The 19,697-nt window shown below is 34.4% G+C and overlaps 1 protein-coding gene across 3 annotated transcripts in view; it reads right to left on the reverse strand.

Moving 5' to 3' along the window:
- The window catches only part of ASXL3 (ASXL transcriptional regulator 3), a 174,001-nt gene that overhangs the window by 60,142 nt on the left and 94,162 nt on the right, over positions 1 to 19,697 (reverse strand). For 2 of the 3 annotated variants that reach the window (XM_039463882.2, XM_074383633.1), the window contains 3 exons: positions 16,983 to 17,100; positions 15,920 to 16,039; positions 4,581 to 4,744 (listed from right to left, as the gene is read on the reverse strand). In XM_039463882.2, coding sequence (XP_039319816.1) covers positions 4,581 to 4,744; positions 15,920 to 16,039; positions 16,983 to 17,100 — 402 coding nt within the window. Of the gene's footprint in view, positions 1 to 4,580; positions 4,745 to 15,919; positions 16,040 to 16,630; positions 16,858 to 16,982; positions 17,101 to 19,697 lie in introns of those variants that run through there. The other variant, XM_074383635.1, reaches the window with a different exon arrangement.

Genomic DNA, 19,697 nt, shown 5'->3' on the forward strand with positions numbered 1-19,697 from the left:
GGCAAGTGCTCATAACTTGATTCAGGTACACATCCTACATAAAGAGATTCGGGTTTAGAAAAACATCCAGAAGAAGGCAGAAGATTTTATAAATTATTTAAATAATTAAATGAGCCTTTGATAATAACTGAGACCTAGGACCAACAACAAGAAGCCCACTCAAACTTCTATCTTCTAATTACCTGAGCCAGTAAGTGTCCTTTTATGACTTAAATATCTCTGAGTTGGACTTTCTTTTATTTGCAGTATAATGTGTGAAGAATAAAATTAAATATAAAACTAGATGCAGCAATGTGATAAAAACAACTGGGGTAAATTAAAAATATAAGATAAACGGAACTCTTTAAAAAAAAAAAAGAATGAGAAGTGCAACTATAGGAAAACAAGACACCTAGAAAGACTGCCTTAACAGCCAGCACTGCCAAGATAAATGGGCAACTCAGCTCCCACATTTTGAGGATGTAATACTGGAATGAATCCGTTTCACATGGGTCCAGAGGAAGAGGCCCTTTAGGACTACTTCATGCTAGAAAGCAATAGAAACTTGGGGTAGTCAAAGGAAAGCAAGAAAGTGAGGAATTCCAGATTTTGTAAATATGTGAAGACATAATTGAAATTTTAGGTATTTCACATAAGACCTTCAACTGGCTCAAATAAATCTATGTAATCAAATTCACATTCCCATGCCATGTCTACTCATTATGGCCACAAAATAGTGGTGCTCATCTTCATTTGGACATTTGCAATAAGCTAGACTAAAACAGCAGCAGTTTTGGCAGTTTGTTGCATCAAGTTACCAGTCCCTTTCGGCGAGAAAAGAAGGTTGAGGCCACTTTGAGCAGAAAAAGAGCACACTAGCTCTAAATTTCTTGGTATAAAATGCTGACAGGCCCACAGAGTTTCTCTTTCTTAAGCCACCCTAGAAAAAATCTCTAGTTGCCTTCTAGACCTTTAACAATCCCATTTCAAAGCTGTCATTTATTCCTATTCAATCTGGGTTGAATAAATGCCTAGAATTCATTCCTTCCATTTCCAACTCCAATACCAAGGACAGACATTTATTTCATATCTCAACTACTGCAACTGTCTCCTAACCAGCCTCTCTGGGTCTTACCTTTCTGCTGTCCAATCCATCATTCACAGAGGTACTTGCTTCCAAAAAAGAAAATAAGGACTGCATTTTATTTATCCTTTGGATTATCTTCCCTTCTCCTATGTCTAGGCACAAAAATATGTGTTTAAACTATTTCTTGCATGTCATTTCCCATTTGACATGTCTTTGATGGTACATACTGGTTTTAAGGAGTTTAGCCTACTATCAGGCCATCAACATTGTAGACCACATTTCCCTTCAGCAAAATAGCCCACCTTTTTCCCCTTCAGATGGCTCAAGTCATACAGAAATACTAAATCTTCTGGAACATATAAGCAAAAAGTCTTTGTAAATGGCATGCCTTTCCTTTGCAAAATTTACTTTTCTTTGGCTCTACTTAAGAAACACCTACCAGTCCTTTAAGGTATCTTCTCTACTATAAAAATCTTCTCCAATACTACATTCAGATTAAATTTCTTCATCCTCTATATCTTCAAAAAGCTTTCTTTCAACTTTTATTATGACATTTATGTGATTCTAACTGGTTCTGTACTAAACTTGGGATAACACTTATCCATTGATTAAACTTCTTTGCTAGTAGTGAGCAGAGTATTAAACATTTCCGTATGAAGTTTTTTCTTTCCCCCTTCTATTATCCTTCCACAAGATTCATTCTTGTATCTTCCACAAGATACATTCCTATGTAAAACACACAATGCATGCTCAGTAAATATTTTTTGAATAAAAAATAGTTTCTCAATGGACTAAGTTATTCAAGGATGAGTACTGTGCCTTATTCAATTATATTTCTCAGAGTGACTAGAAAACACTGAGTAACAAACTGCCAGAAGTTGAATAAAATATTGGGCTTAGATTCTGGCCACCTGGGTTACCCCAGTTTTGACTAAAACTAGGACAATTTGTTATGTATTCATTCCAAAAATATTTACTGAGTACACTGTTGATATGGTTTGGGGGTTCTGTCACCTCCAAACCTCAACTGAAATGTGACCTCCAATACTGGGGATGTGCCTAGTGGGAAGTGTTTGACTTATAGGGTAGATCTCTCATGAATGTCTTGGTGCTGTACTCACAGCAATAAGTGAGTTCTCCCTCTGTGAGTTCAAGCAAGATCTGGTTATTTAGAAGAGTCTAGCACTACCTTCCTTTCCCCCTCTCTTGCCATCTGACGTGATTTCACCTTCCACCATGATTATAAGTTTCCTGAGGCCCTCATCAGAAGCAGATGCCAGCAGTATGCTTCGTGTATAGCCTGCAAAATCAGGAGCCAAATATATCTCTTTTCTTTCTAAATTACCCAGTGGCAGGTATTTCTGTATAGCAATGCAAATGGACTAACACAGTGGTACATGCCAAACCCTATTTCTGAAGCTGATGACAGATTTGTAAACTAAATAAACTATACCTGTTTTGAAGTGGAGGAAATAGTTGTATATGCTAATAAATCAGATCTCTCTCCGAAAAGCTTCCAATGCCTAAATTCTAAGTCACACAAGCTTGTAACTGAAGAGTCATCAGTGGTTCCTCCCTATACCTTGCTTCAAGTGTTACTTGACAAAATGAAAAATTGTGACTACTGGAGAAGGAGGTGGTAAGGGAGAATGAAGATAAGGATGATGACAACTGCATTTTCCCCCTCCTCTTTAATTTTTTTATTATTTATTTATTTATTTATTTATTTTTTAAGATGGTGTTTCACCATGTTGGTCAGGCTGGTCTTGAACTCCCGACCTCAGGTGATCCGCCCACCTTGGCCTCCAAAGTGCTTGGATCCTCTTTAATTTTAATTCAATGCTCCAAAATCAAACCCTCATTATGCCTTTTAGGAACAACTAAAATTGCTTTCTAACTATTCTTTCTACTTTCATGCTTCCCGTGTCTAACATTCTCTTTCAGTACTGTCAGAATAATTTCCTTAAAAAGTAATGGTCTTATTATCATAGCTCCGTTGGAAATCCTTCAATGGCTTTATATTACAGACACAGTGAGAACACCACCCAGACTCCTCAGCTTCATATTCAAGGACTCTTCCAAAGTCCACTTCCCATCTGTCCTTCCAAAATCATTTGCACCATTCTTCCTAAAATCCAGACTTCCACCGAATTAGCTGTTGATTGTGTACTGTTGGACTCTCACTTGGTACTTTTCCATTCATTTTATTCAAATTCGACCTCTGTCTCTCAAGGCCCAATTCAAGAAGTTTATATTTGACTCTGATATTTCCCTTCTGCATATAAAAGTGCAATATACTTTGTACTTTTCTCCTCAAGTTTACCTGTTTCTAACTCATATTTTGGTTATTTACAAATACAGTTATGTATCCAATTACAGTGCATTTAATCTCTCCTTCAATAAACACTAACCATCTTGCTATTACACCGAAGCACCCAGAACATACCACATACAGAGTAAATATTATTAAGTCAATGTTGTTGAAAAGAGAAAAAACTCCTAGTGAAATGAAAATGAGCCCAAAATCAAAACAATCTTTTTCTAAATATGAATAATCACCACCAAAGAGATACATATAAATTGCAGCAAACTGTTGCTTATATATATGAAAGAAAATGAGTAAGTCAGAAGAAAACAGAATCAAATAAAAAGCTAAGAAAACTTATTCAAAGTAATATGAAAATATTGAATAAATTTTGCCCACTTCAATTCATGGATGTACCTATCATCTCAAGACACAAATTCATAAATATACATGTATTAAGTCCATCAACTGAAAATGATATACAGTTTCAGAATTTACTGAAGTAAGAATCAGAAGGGAATGTTTCCTAGATAGCACTTAATAAATTTTGTGAAATTTAATAAAAGTTTATGTGATGAATTTTTTTTTCCTTTTCTTTCCTAAGCAAACAGCCTTAAAAGATGATTGATGCCTGCTCTTACGGGTTTATATTTGTATTTCCTTATTTTAGAAGCTTTTCAAAAACATAAAAATACACTTAAAGCATTTCCAGTTATATTTTTAAAAAGGTAAAAGGTGATTATTTATAGGCAATCATATTCATACTGATAGACTCTCAGAGAGCAATTGCAAACATAAATTTTAAATGCCTTTTGGAAATAGTTGAGGATAAAAACATCTACATAATTTCTTAGAAACCCTGGCTTTTTATTGCTGCATTTCAATATTCCCTCTGGGCAAAGGAGCAGCTACTCTAAAGATATATTTGATAATGGAATGCTTGATTTCTTTGTTTTCCCTTTCCAATGTAAGTTTATAGTTTTCATACTACCACAACATACCGTATTTTAAAATTTGAATTGGCTCGCTATTAAGAATAAAAATGGTTTCGTTTTAGCAGATTAAATAAGCTAATAACAGCATTAAATAGATATGCATAAATTACAGAAATATACTATATCTGTACGTAAGTCATCTTTGATAATAGACCTGCCACTTCATCATAATATAACCAGTGGCTGATATCAAATATCTAAATCTTCTACTTACCTGCCTATCCACTTCTGGGAGCAAAAGCAGGAGGTATTGTTGAAAATGCTGAGGTAAGGAAGCAAACGTATGTTTATTTATTAATGCCCTCAAGTTAGTGTTGACAAGAATAGATCCTGGGGTTTCTATGTCAATGTCCTCAGCTTTGGTCCATTTCAAGTGCCCTGTGATGAACAAGCAAGAGGCATGAATTTACTACAGGTGGAGGGAAATGTGTATGTATGTACACACATACACACAGAGTCACGTATATATAGTGAACATGTATATTCAATAATATGCTTACTTCTATCCCTTTTACAAATGGTATTTCAGAAGAGAAATTCCCAAAGCTTCTTCCATTATGTTTCTGTCTGGCTTCAGTTATCTATCTTTAGTTTTCATAACGTATACTTCACTCAATATCTTCCATATTTTTAGCTCAAAGGAGCACCAGATTCCAATAAAAAAATTTCTGAGCTTTCAATTAATAAGAATTTTCAAAAACTCCAAATGCGTGAACAGCAACAACTACAATGTATATAAGTTTGGCAAGACCTACTTAGCAATAACAGAAACAGCAGTACTGTTAATTTTAACAAAGATAATGACAGCAATAATAGCTGTGTGCTCCTCATGGATTATTGCACAAGCACTGGATTATTTCAAAAGGTTTGTATTCAGGGCATTTCTGAGGGTGATACTTTAAAAAGCATTCTTTTTAAAAAAATATTAGGCTGGGTACAGTGACTCATGCCCTATAATCCCATCACTTTGGCAGGCTGCGGCAGAAGAACTGCTTGAGCTCAAGGGTTTAAGACCAGCTTGGGCAACATGGTGAGACCATATCTCCACAAAAAACTAAACAAACAAACAAACAAAAAATTATCTAGGTGTGGTGGCATGCACCTGTGTTCCAGCTACCCCAGAGTCTGAGGTGGGAGGGTTACTTTAGCCTGGGAGGTAGAGGTACAGCGAGCCATGACTGCTCCACTGCACTCAGCCTCAGTAACAGAGTGAAACTGTCTCAAGGAATAAAAAATAAAAATGAAGTAGCTACTAGATCTGAAATACAAATACGCTCTGCAGGATAATTCCACAACTCAAGGCACACTGACCTCCAACAGAAGGCTGTATGTAAAGTTCACATCTAAAAATCATGACACACAAGAAAACAACATACCATAAGGGATAGTCAACTGATGCATCAAACACAAACAGAAGACTGCCATTCTGTTACTTGAGCTATGATAACCACTTGAATGTGATTATAAACAGTATGTTTTAAATCAGAGGTCAGAAAATAATAGCTCAGGATTTATATCCGGTCCAATGCCTGTTTTAGCAAATAAATTTTTACTGGAATATCATCATGTCCAACTGTTTATATATTTTTTTCACTACAATGTGGAGTTGAAGAGTTATTACAGAAATCACGTGGCCTGTAAAGGCTACAGTATTCACTCTCTGGCCCTTGAAAGAAAGAGTTTGGCATTCCTTGTTTTAAATAAAGACAAAAGAGTGGTTTTTTTTTTTTAATTACGAAAAAATAGGATACTGTGATAAAAGAACAGGCTAATTTTAATGAGAACCAAGTAAGACTTTTATAAATACAAATTTAGTACAAGGTTTAAAAAAATTTTCAGTGGACATAGCAGAGAAAAAAAATTAGTAAGATACAAACTTAAGGAAAATATTTAGACGTATTATAAAAATGATGAGTCAAAATGTGATAGGGAAGAAATACAGGGAATGTAATAAGTCAAAATACATATTTATAGAAGCTTCAGAACTAAAAAACACAGAGATCGCAGACAGACAATATCTGAATAATGACTGAAATATTTTTTCAGAATTTAAATAATTAGAGTTCTTAAATAAAGCTACATACTAAATAGCAAGAAAGATAAATACCCATTTATCCATCTAGTGTGTTGAAATCTCCAAACATCAATAATAAAAGGAATCTCTTAAAACCATTTGGAACAAAACATAGATTACCGCCAGAGAAATTATAAGATGGATAGAAATACTATTAATAAATCAATAAATAGTAAAATCAGTTCAAAAGGGCAAGAGAAATTGTGTCAATGTAGAATTTCATTTATAACTACATCCCTACAAAATGACAATGATGATAATTATAAGAATGTTTTTGGTATCCTAAATCGAAACTCTATCTCTTAGAGAATCTTGCTGAAATAATCACTAGCGTATGTTCTTAAAAAATAAATAAATTATATCAAAGAAGAAACTCAAGAGTTGCAGAGGCAATGATAAGCTAAGAGACTAATAAAAGACATGAGTAAATCCAAACAAACATTCACTATAGAAAAAAAATAATGACTTATGGGGGAAATCAAACAGAGTGGAAATAAAATACTCCACAATAACTGTATGTAAAATGGAAAGATGCAATTGAAATGAGAGCACTATAAAACTCTGGTATGTTTTGGGAACAAGAGAGGTATGAACTAGCCCCTTATTTAATTAAAATTCTGTAAATAGCTATGGGAAAAAAAAAGAATTATAATTTCCAAATAAATGGATGGATGGAAAATCCAATCAATCAAATGGAAGGAATGAAAGGAAGAAAAAAAATTAAAATTAAGCACAAAACAATCACAATAAAGGTAGCTGGATTTTCACATTAGATATAAAAAGTAACAAAATCCATTTACTTGCTGCTAAATATACATAAAATAAAAATTGTATGGAAAGAATAAAAATTAGAAAATAATAAACTAAGACTACTAATCAGAAATTCAAAACAACAAAAAAGTCATACTGCAATATTAACATCAGGCCAGATAAAGATTACAAAAATATATTACTAGAGATGAAAAGATAATTCCTTAAGTGTATAAGGACTAATTTAATGGGAATATACAGTGATCTTGAACCTGCATCGATTTAAATAGCACAGCCTCAAAATGTCAAATTCAAACAATAAAAAAAGAAATTGACATCATACAATGCTACAGAAAGTATTAACACAGATTACCAAAACCTGATAGTTTGAATCAAAAAAATTGTCTTAAGGCTACAGAAGACTTTTACAACTGAATAATCAATCTTGAACCAACAAATTTAACACAGAGCATTTTACTGAGCCATTAGAGAAAGCATTTTTCTCCCAGCACTCAAAAGCAACAAGAAAACAAAACACAACACAAACTGACCAGTGAGTCTCAACAGATACTAAAGAATAATATAAAGCCTCAACTTTATATTATAAAAAGAAATTAAATGTAGTATATTACAAAAATATCAATTCTCTAATATCCCACACATCCATTATATGTTTAGACATTCAAAAACACACTTGTATGTGCTTTACATGTTAGAGAAGAAAACTTGAAACAGAAATTATAAAGTATTTGAAAATTTTTAAATGCCACTCAATTGGTTTTAAAGGTAAATTGCATATATTAAAGGGTAGAAAAAAATGGAAAATTAAAGGCTTAAGTGTAAAAATAAGTTAATAAATGATCTAAAGAATAAGAAGGAAGGAAAGATTAAAAGAAAAAGGCATTCATTCATTAAATACAAAAGAACAATGAAGACCATCAACAATAAAGAAGTATTTTTTATTAAGCTATTAAAAGACATCTCTGGGCTGAGACGGTATAAATACACTTGATCTTAGCCAAAAGGCCAAGAAGCGATGAGAGATGGTATAAATAAATGTGAAGAGGAAAAAAAGGTAAGGACATAACGCTTGATAGAGTACATATTTAAAGGCAGATCTAATTAACTAAAAGTAGATGTAAAAAAGCATAATAATATTAAGACTCTTTGCAATGTCATTGAAGACAAATTATTTTAAGCTTTATACATTTCCAAATTTAATCCAATAAGAGAAAAACAAATGTGTAAAAACTTTAAAAAAAAATGAAACAGTAGGCAATGCCCTCTTTCTCACATACACAAAAAACACAAATTATAAATGGCTCTAAAGATAAACTGTATGTGGGGTGGAAGACTTACTTTCTTGACCTAGTCTCAGGAACTCCCTCTACTATTTCATTTTACACTATTTTGGAAATAAAGAAAAAAACTTCTTCAATTGACTTTGTAATAATAATACAACCTTAATTATAAATGAAAAAAAAGCAGGACAATATGAGAAAGACAGTATATTCACCAATCTTACTTATAAATACATAAAATTTTACAAGTTATTTCTATTTTAAAAATCTTACATTTATTGAGTTGAGATGTTGGGCATATAGGTGTCTGTTTTACTAGCATCTGTATTTTTTTAATATGTTTGAAATATTTCACAACACAACACTTAGACCACAGAGGGAGAAGAATTAGGAAGAAGCTTTTCTCAGAAATTGAGACAAAGGCCAAAACTAGAGGCAAAATCTTAAAAAAAAAAAAAAAGAGAAAAAAATGTGCTTAATTCTTACTGCATAACATAAGTATTCTCATTTAGTGAGAATGATTCTGATTGGAGGAAACGTTGGAAAACAGAAAAACGTAAAACGTTTTATTTTCTACTTCTGAAACATGTTATGAGCAATGTGAGAGATAGGAACTCACACTGCTATTATTTAGTATGTTTCAAAATGTTTACAAATATCATAGAATAAAGAAGCTTCAGAGAGGCACATAGTCTTTTATGACAAAGTCAAAAAAAGAAAAGATCTATTTCAAAGATGTCCACCGAAGGAAAAATATGTTTTATAATTTTGGAACAAAGACAGAGAAGATGAACTAAATTTATTGCCACAGAGGATGTTTAATTCCATTTTAATTATCCTTACACGTGTACTCTTAATTGGCTTAAGAACAATCCAATTATATATGATTGTCTTATCTCATTAAAGTTGGTACCTCGTGTCTCCCTACAGTGCCCAGAGAAGGAAAAAGATGAAGTCACTTTAGCCTAATTCCCAGACACTTAGCCTAGAGCAGGCATCCCCAAACTTTTTACACAGGGGGCCAGTTCACCGTCCCTCAGACCGTTGGAGGGCCGCCACATACTGTGCTCCTCTCACTGACCACCAATGAAAGAGGTGCCCCTTCCTGAAGTGTGGCGGGGGGGGGCGCCGGATAAATGGCCTCAGGGGTCCACATGCGGCCCGAGGGCCATAGTTTGGGGATTCCTGGGGAGGGTCTGAGGTAGGGCAAAGGAGATAAGAAGCAACAATTACTATATTGCCAGTCTATGCTACACAAGAAGAGACCTGACTGATCTCATGATAAAAACCACGGTGAATGTGTTCCACTAGGCTCAGGGAAATTCTCTATTATCTTGGCCACAGGGAGTTTGAAGACCACCAACCTAAGTAAAAGGTGCAAGCTCCTGAACATCTGTTGATCACTGGGCAGTCTGCTGGCTTCGGGACTCACATATTCCAGAAAAGAACCCACAGAAGAATTACATATGAAGTGTGCATACAGACACACTCAAATAGAAAAGCACATGTAAAAGGCAGACCAGGCAGACAAGAAGCACTGCTCAAACAAACACAGAGTTCAAAATCAGAGTTCCTCATGGTCTCAAGAAATTAAGAGGAACGATTCTGAAAAAAGAGATCTGCTAGGCATAGTGGCTCACACCTATAATCCCAACTACTCAAAAACCTGAGATGGGAGGACTGTTTGAGACCAGGAGATCCAGACTAGCCTGGAAAACAGCAAGACACTGTATCTAAAATAAGTAAGTAAATAATAAGAGTAGCATTGGCATAGTGGAGCATGCCTGTAGTCTCAGTTACTTGGGAAGATGAGGCAGAAGGATTTCTTGAGCTCAGGAGTTTGATGCTGCAGTGAGCTATTTTTGTATCACTGCCCTCCAGTTTGCACATCAGATGGAGACCTTGTCTCTAAAATTAAATTAAATTAAATGGCACTCTGAGAAGAAAAATCGGCTTTCAAAGAATAAAGACCAATGGGAAAAATATCTATCAGAGGGCAAAATCTAATCAATATACAACATGAATCAATGTAGTATTCACAAATGAAGAAATTGTGTAAAAAGTCCACATGGATCACTGAATCTATTAAAATATAGTGCTAGGGTTAATGAACTATGTGAATTACAGTTAAATAAAACATAAATGTTATCAACTCTGGTATTTAAAAAAGAATGCAACAAAAATATGCAGGTAAGAAGGTCTGTAATGTAATTATTTCCCTATCTTTTTATAATATATTGTCTAAAGTTGAAATGAGTAGTTAAAAAGGCAATTGCTCTTATTTCGGTTATTATATATTACTATATTTGTAATAATTCTGGAGAAAACTTTTATATATGAATATATCTTGTGGCAATATTTAACAATTTTGGTTTTATGGTTTTACTTTATCATTTCATCTAAAATTAATTAAATTTATTACTTTCAATTAAAACAGTATAATACAGGTTTTCTAATATAATCTCTGGCTATAGATACACAGTAAGAAATATCAAATAATGTTTATAAGGCACTGGAGATAATTATTTTGGATGAAAAGATGTGGGGCTATTCAAACTTTATTTTTATATTTATACATTGATTTATTTAAAGAGTATGTACCATTTTATAAAACCAACAAAGCTATAATTCTTCACTGCAAAAACATTAAACCAAATAAAATATATTGGAATGAATCCCAGAAGTTAAGCCCACCGAGGACATTTATTAAAATGTCCCCTTGGAGACATTCATTAGAAGCATACATTTGTTTAGCAAGCACTTTTTAAACTCTTACTATGTGATTGGGTAGGAAGAAGTATAATTAAAACTGGTTTAGGTCAATGACCTTGAATTCGGGGAACTTACATTTTAGTTAGGGAAAATTGTAAGATATTAAGAAGTAGAAAACAAGTGGTAAGAGTATATTACTAAAGAATTATTTATGTATTCACAAATCTATGTTTTAAGTGCGATGAAGACAGTGAGATTATAATGTACCTGGTTTGTCTCAGAAAACTTCATGCGGGAGGGTTTTAAGTGGTTTATCCTTTGCTAAGACAAGGAGAGAGCGTATTATTAAAACAACTGATGAGGCAAGAAAAACATATGCTTCAAACCGCATTTGCAGCTGGCACCTACCCTTCATCCTAGTAGATAAAATTTCTGCTGCCTGGTTATTTGGTAGTCTAACATTTACTGTTATAAAAATTTTCAAGGCCTATAATAAAGAAGTCTTTGTAGACATTGTTAGCATTTGGTTTATGCCTATCAGAACAGTGTTTTCTATTATACTTAAGAAATAGGAAAGGGACCACCAAAGTTTTGTTTTGTTTCATTACAACATCATCAGAGAAATACATACCATTTTAGAAGCACATTATTTTTCAATTGCACTCACCCCATGACCAAGTCTGATAAACAGTGGACTACTCAGAGAAATATCATCATAGTTTTCATACATAACTTTGGCGATGAGCAAACAGAACAAAACAAAAACCCTACATCAACAGGCATAGCTTCCTAAGCTGGGTGGTATATTTCTCATGAGAACTTCGAGATTACCATCAGACCTAGAATGACTGAGGAATATTTTTCTTTTATTTTTCAATTTAAGAATTAAAACTGAGACTGAGGACTTTTGAAGTTTCTCCATTTATTATCGTTTTATTGTTTGCTTCTAACCCTTTCCAGGAAAGCTAAGCATGAAAGGGTCTGAGGGGGTCCATGGTGCCTCCTGTATCGAAGAGTGTTGAGAAAACATACTGAGGTCCATTGCGTCTTGAGCTACACTCATTAGATTATAAGAATCTAAGTGATTAATTCTTAGATTCTTAGAATCCAAGTGAAACCCATACCTTGCACAGGGTGAATATCTTGCAAACTAACAAAGCAACTAATTGCTAGAGATCAAGAGGAAGCACTAAGGGGAAATTAGAAGAACTTTTTATCCTGTTAGGAAAATATCACGATGAGAAAAAAATTGCAGACTTACATCCTGAATTCTGATTTTCATTAGATTTTGTTTCAGAATTATTAACGTAAATTAGAACAGACTTATGGTATTTGTTTTACTTCAGCATGGTTTCAACAGGTTAGGACTTATACATACCTATCCACTACCTAGAGAAGGCAAAGAAGTTAGAAACCTCATTTCCAAAACCATGTGAATTTGACGTCTAGCTCTGGTGGACAAAAATAGAAGAGGAAATACAGGCTGTCTCTAGCTGGCTGGCTAAAGGATATGAGGTGGAATCAGTCCTTTGCATTGGTTCTGCAGCTACACATTCTTGCACAAAGAATGACCTTCTCCGCAAACACAGAATCATTTTTAGTCACGAAGACAGCAGTAGCTTCACTATGCTGAACCCCACAGGATGTGTCATTCGTTCATCTAAACTTCTAAGCCATTCAGTTAATTAGAATCAGTCATTCATTCCAAACTCATTCAGAACCTTCTAAAAAGAAGGGCTATGATGGTTGCAGTAAGGACTACAGAGGTGGACAGAAAGGCCACTGTCCCACAGAGTTAACAACTTAATGGCAAAGAGCAGAATGTATGTAGATATGCCTTACAGAGTATTAAGTATCAGCCTGATTCTAATAGCACATTAAAAACATCACTGTCTAAAAAGGACATGAGTTATTTTCAGGAGATGTTACATTTCAGGCCTGTCCTTTCATTCTACGTTTTTCCATTTTCCACTGCTGAGCATATATTGGAAGCTTTAACAGTACTACTGACTTCATTTGCACAAACGAAGCCATTCCCTTCAGCTGCTTGATAGGTTCATCAGCCAGTCAGTTCTTACCCAGTAAATGCCTGCAGTTTTTTAATGACAGAATTGTACTTCAATTGACTTATTTTAAATTCCAACTTCTTCCTCCTTGTGTTTGACATAGGAGAGGGTGAGAAATATTACAACTGCTAGTTCTCCTTCCATGTGTAATTAGATGTGCACTTTAATACCTATGGTAGTCTCATCATGTCATTTCTTGTATTTCCCTCTGTAGTGCCTACAGGTCTAAAATATTAGATTAGACGATTTGACATTCAGATTCTATCCAAAATGAATGGTTTCGACTTTGGAGTTAGATATGTCTTGGCTTGTATTACTTAGCTGTGCCATTTTCACACAACCTCCTTAACCTTTCTGGATCTCAGCTCCTTCAGCTGTAAAACAGACATCATTCTACTATACAAAATTGAAGTAAAAAGACACAATTTATGTCAAAATACCTAGACCATTCCATTACATATGGCCAGTGAATGTGTGACTTCACTTCTCGATTCCTCCATTAAAGTAGTTTCATTATCTCTACTACTTTCTAGTCTAGAACAAAGCAGGTTCAAAGGATTAGGGGGCCTTCTTCATTACCTTTTAATTTGCTAACAAGTCAGCTGAAATACTTCAGCAGCAAAATATTTAACATATAAGACGTTCAGTGGCTTGCGGGATTTCCTAAGAGCAGACTTAGAGATCAGTTTTTGTATCTTTCAGTTGACTTTCAGTATTAAAAATAAATTGTGATTCTCTAATTCATTGAGCATGGACTTCAAGGTACAACAATCAGAATACAAGAGATCCTGGGCCAGGTATGGTGGCTCACTCCTGCAATCCCAGCACTTTGGGAGGCAGAGGCAGGTAGATCACCTGAGGTCAGGAGTTTGAGACCAGTCTGGCCAACATGGTGAAACCCTGTCTCTACTAAAAACAGAAAAGTCAGCTGGGCATGGTGGCAGTGCTTGTAATCCCAGCTACTCAGCAGGCTGAGGCAGGAGAATCGCTTGAACTGGGAAGGTGGACATTGCAGTGAGTTGAGATTGTGCCACTGTGCTCCAGCCTGGGCAACAAGAGCAAAACCCATCTCAAATTAATAATAATAATAATAATAATGAACACAGGAGATTCTGACTGAAGATTCGAGCCCCTGAAAGGATCCTGATAATGGTACACCTTAGTAACTTTCAGTCCTGAAGTTACTAAGGAAATAAATGGAGATGCTCCTGTGCCTTAAATTTTCATACACTCATTACATGGCACTAACTTTACGGAGATTGGTAGCCGACAGTTTTTAACTAAAGGTCACCTGATGTTTAAGTCCCTTAGTGTATGATAATGTGGTACTATTTGCGATATATATATTTTTAGTCTATTCTTTATATATCACTCACCCACTATGGTTTTCTATTTCAGAAGCTACTTATATTAAAATACTCAGAGTACTAGGAAAGAATATGTCAATGTATAGGTAAGTATGGTTATACATAAACACACATATTTTGGGCTAGAGAATAACTGTAAAATTATTTAGCCTTGAAAACAATGCAAAATAGGGAATTATGCTATATTTAAAGATTTTAAATCCAAAAGAGATTCTGCTTTTCTATAAGTCTCTTTTATCTAAGGATAAAAAAAATCCTATTTAAAGTCTTTTTATTGAAAGCATGCCCCAGGATTTAGCAAAATGTCTGTCATATGGTAACTGATAAAACTTCACTAAAAAAAAAAATCAGATAAAATCTTGAATTTTATAAACAGATATACTCTGCAAATAAGAATTATCTCAAGTTGCCAAGAAACTAAGTGGCAGAAGAGGTAATAAAGTTCATGTCAATAAATTTATAGTTTCTGCCAAACATTTTACAAAATATTACAATGATCTAGGTTATTATCATGAACCTATTCACAGGTAAAACAATTTAGAGAGAGAAATGAAGCCATTAGGTCCAGGTGTAGCAACAAGGCGGGGCAGCTGAGAATTCTAATGCTTGACTCAAGGTACGTACATTTATTTTTGTCTTTTCAATTTTCATGTTCTTTCCTCCCTGAATGCTGTTGTGAGTTCCTGATGAAAAGTTATCAGGAAGAAGTATGTTGAAGAAAACCTGGTGCTGACTTGAAAGACCCGTGGAGTGTGTCTCCCACATTTCTCAGAAATTTTACATTATTTTTTCAAACAGGTACTAATAAATATCTTAAGCAGCATAGACAAAAAGCAAGAAAGGGTAATTTTACTGCAGCAGACCCCACTGACAATGTACTCTCCAATTCAGTGAACCCTTTATAAAGGTTGCATTTTGTTGTTTTTTTTTTTTCCGATACAGTATATTCCAATAAAGTGAAACCTAGCAGCACAAACACTGAATATTTCATAGAATCATGGCCAGGCAGATAACTATTTTACAGATATCAATTTAAGTCTCCTATTTTTACCCTCTGCTTCATCCAATAACATCATTCACAAATTTGGTAACAGGCTTAAGACCATTCAGTTGTAACTACAATGTTTCCTTATTTAGCACTCTTTGGTTTTGATAAACGGAGAGAAATTTTAATTTCCTTGTTTAATCACTAAAACAAAAAAAGTTCTGAGAATATTCCTTAATTTATTTAAAAAGACATAAATTTCTAAAACATGAAATGGCACAGTCTATTAAACACTCACCTAAACCAGACTTTTTTAATCGTTTTAAGTGCTGACTTGTTTGTTTTCCAGTGGGAGATTTTTGCCCATGTTTCATTTCTTTATCTGAACTGTCTGCTTCACCATTTTTAGATTCGGATCCTAAAAAAGGAAATAGTTATTATGTCATTATCTTCTCTAGCTGTCCTCAAAAAGAAAAATCTAAAATTGTTTGAGGAACTGTAGATATAATCTTTTCTAAGAGTTAATACACTACCTTTGGCCACAATCTGATTCCTCTACTGGATATAAAAAGAGAAGCCCAATAAATCAATCAAAAAGAACAAAAAGCAAGAACAGATGGCCTAATAGTGGAGTCAAAAATACATTCAGTGATCTGATAGCTTTTAAAAGAAATAGAGTCAGATCTTTTGTAAAACTATGTGAATAAGCTCGAACAATACTATGCCATTTTGAGACAATACAAGACAGAGACAGAAAGATGAGGAAATAAATCTTGAAGAGAGGGAGAGATTATACTTTTATATACAACTTTATGTTGAAGTAGAAACAGAAAATACAAATGTTAATCTATAACATATAGAATAGTACATAGCTGATAAAGTGACAGAAGGTAAATTAGAAGAAAAGGTCAGGGCTGCACTTGGGTGAGAAAAATGCTGCCAGAACACAAAAACTAATAAAGGATTTCTGATTTTGCAGCACAGGACTGAAAAACAAATTCACACTCACCAAGAACTGCTTTTGATGGGTATTATACAACAGCATGTGGTCCACCTTTGAAGTTCAACATTCAAACAAAAGCCAAGGCAACAACAAAATTCACCTACACATTTTCTTACACCTACTGTCTTTAGCAAATGAAGTCATTTGATCATGATGAGCAAGCTGGTGCCTTTTTCTTTTCTAAACTGGAAGTAGTCTATATTTTTGAATCACTGAGTCAAAGATATAAAAAAAAATTAAACCAAACCTGAAGTGGAAATATTATTCAGTTTCAGAAAAAAAGTCATGACATCTCTCTCAGTGAGGAAGTTTTCTCCAGGAAGAAACTGGCCAAGCATAAGGTATTTCAGCTCTTTACCTGAAGGTGAATCCGACTGCTCATCAGACACCTTTAATGGTGTCAGAACAACACGAGGAACTGTCTTGTTTACCATCATTGAGACTCCATTTCTTCTTTTCTGCTGCTGCCTCAAAGCCTACAAAACATAATAAAAATATATAAAAATATAGCCAAAATGATTTCTCGTAATTAAATGACTCATTTGCCCATCATTAGATAGAACCTCTTCAGAGACTTAAATTCCACAGAGCCCCTAATTTCTCAGGATTCTTAATAGTTACCTTCATATCATTTTCCCTCAAAAGCATAAAATCAGGCTTTGGCAAAGGGTATAAGCCCAATACCATTTTCGGTACAATTCTAACAACAAAGCAGCACTTAATGGTTTCTTCTACCTTAGCACTGTGGCTTGAGAGTCCATGGAATTTGAAACTATGACTCCCAAGTCAAATGAATGTAAAATAAATGTTTCAAAACCAGGATAAAAATATATGTGTCTGCACTTCTCTCGCAGGTGCGTCCTCTCCAGCGCACCGCTCAGTCAATCAAGTTAACACTGAGTGTCATCAGTATGTACAGCATGTAAGGACTACAGTATTGATGCACTCACTCAGCCGTGGGGAGCACTGCACAAAATCACTGAACATGGCAGGAATCATTTATTTCTGTGAAAGGAATCAGTCCTAATCTTGGAAACCTTGCAGCACTTGGCTTCTGTCTGCTTGACTTTGGGCATTAACCTTCAGAACACGAACATGACAGGTTCTAGGATATCCAGGAAAAAATGGATATAAGAATAAATCTCTCCAAATGGGAACGCTTTGTGTTTCATAAATGAATTGACCACGGTGATGATAATGTAATAAAAGACATTTAAAAGTTTTGAAATACAGCTTATCTAGCTGATCACTTTATACAGAAAATTACCTGTAATAAAAAGGGTCTTAAGCACACAAAACTGAAGAGCCATTAAATTCACAGTCACAAGAATGCTAAACCTCCTCAAAAGGTTAAAAGGCTGGCTTCATACTGTCTCAAGCCTTTTTATTCCTAGTTTCTGCGTAATTTCTACCAATTTTACAACATCCCAGTTACTTGATTAATGTTTTTCGACTGAGAGTTGTCAGAATCTCCTGAAAGACTGCCTTGATTGTATTTCCCCTTGCTGTCAAAAAACGATGTCCTTTTATCTGCAAAAGGTATTAGGTGAATGCCCAACTTGTTGGCCATAAGATTTAGCAATCAAATAATTACCTAAGTGAAAATTAAATACCATTTAAATGAGAGAAGGCATTTAAATTATGCAGATAACTTGTTCAGATAAGATTTAAAGCCTGATGAGAAAGTAAAGGCTTTGGAAATCTATTACAAATGATACTGTTGCTAATGAAAACCTAAGACATCTTTTCTTTGATTCTTGCATTTATTAAGTTTTCTTAAAGTACCCAGGTACTATTCATGGGAGAGGGGCAAGAAATACAAAGATTAATAAGATGCCATCCTTTTCACCTTTAGCCTGCTGTCAATAATATATTTAATGAGAGCATATGTGTTATAAAATATTTAAGACATTTACTCTTTCTCAAGGTGTATACATAATTGCACATAAATTTTGCACATAACTGAATCAATCTGTCTAGCATCGTATAAGGATTCAAAGTACTTTATAGACATTAACCTATCAATCCAATAATAAAACAGAACACAGCAACATAGCAATTTAAATTACAAGTAAGTCCATCTTTGCCCATTATGTAAGACTTCACAAAACAATTAAGCCTGTACAAAGAGTGATCAATTTTTAGGAGTCTTTATAGCATATATTTAAACTACTTCTCATGAAAAAAAAATTAGGCATTTTAAAAATAATCAGTGTGCATGGTGGGGCGGGGGATTAGAGAGTTTATTTTAGAAAATATTTAGGGAAAAAAGATGAACTAACTAGAAGCTGGAATCATAAAGTCAAAGCTGGCATGTCTTTTTAGAGCATTTGTGGTAAATAATAATTAAAGCAAAAAAAAATTTTGACCTCAATTTCTAGAGCAATAAGAATAAAAACCCACAGCAATTTTGAATTTTAAAGAGACAAGGTGGAGTCAAGGCAAGGATAAAGGAAAGTAACCAATATTGAGCCCATTTGAACAATGTTTTTGGAATATACGTTTCCTGATCAGAAAACCTATTTCTTAGTACGATATTTTTTAAAAGCACTGACACACACTATGTACCTGTAGGCAAACAAAACTAAATCCCTACCATATAAAAATATATATACACATTTTTGAGATGGAGTCTCACTCTGTTGCCCATGCTGGAGTGCACTGGTGCGAACTCAGCTCACTGCAACCTCTGCCTCATGGGTTCAAGCGATCCTCCTACCTCATCCTCCCAAGGAGCTAGGATAACAAGTGTGCACCACCACACCTGGCTAATTTTTTGTTTTAGTAGAGACAGGGTTTCACCACGTTGGCCAGACTAGTCTTGAACTCCTGACCTCAAGTGATCTGCCTGCCTTGGACTCCCAAAGTACTAGGATTACAGAAGAATTTTACAAATTTTCAGAATTTTCTGAAATTCTAAGAAAACAAGAAAATTCCTATTTTACATTATGCTACAAACATAACAGAAATCATCTGCAAATTACAGGAGAATCTTAAGGGTTTTAAAAATATACATACTTATTTGTTTTACCTCTGAAAAACTTGCATTAGATGTGTTCCCAAATAACAGATG

Source organism: Saimiri boliviensis, chromosome 13, assembly GCF_048565385.1.
Source record: "Saimiri boliviensis isolate mSaiBol1 chromosome 13, mSaiBol1.pri, whole genome shotgun sequence".
NCBI lineage: Eukaryota > Metazoa > Chordata > Mammalia > Primates > Cebidae > Saimiri > Saimiri boliviensis.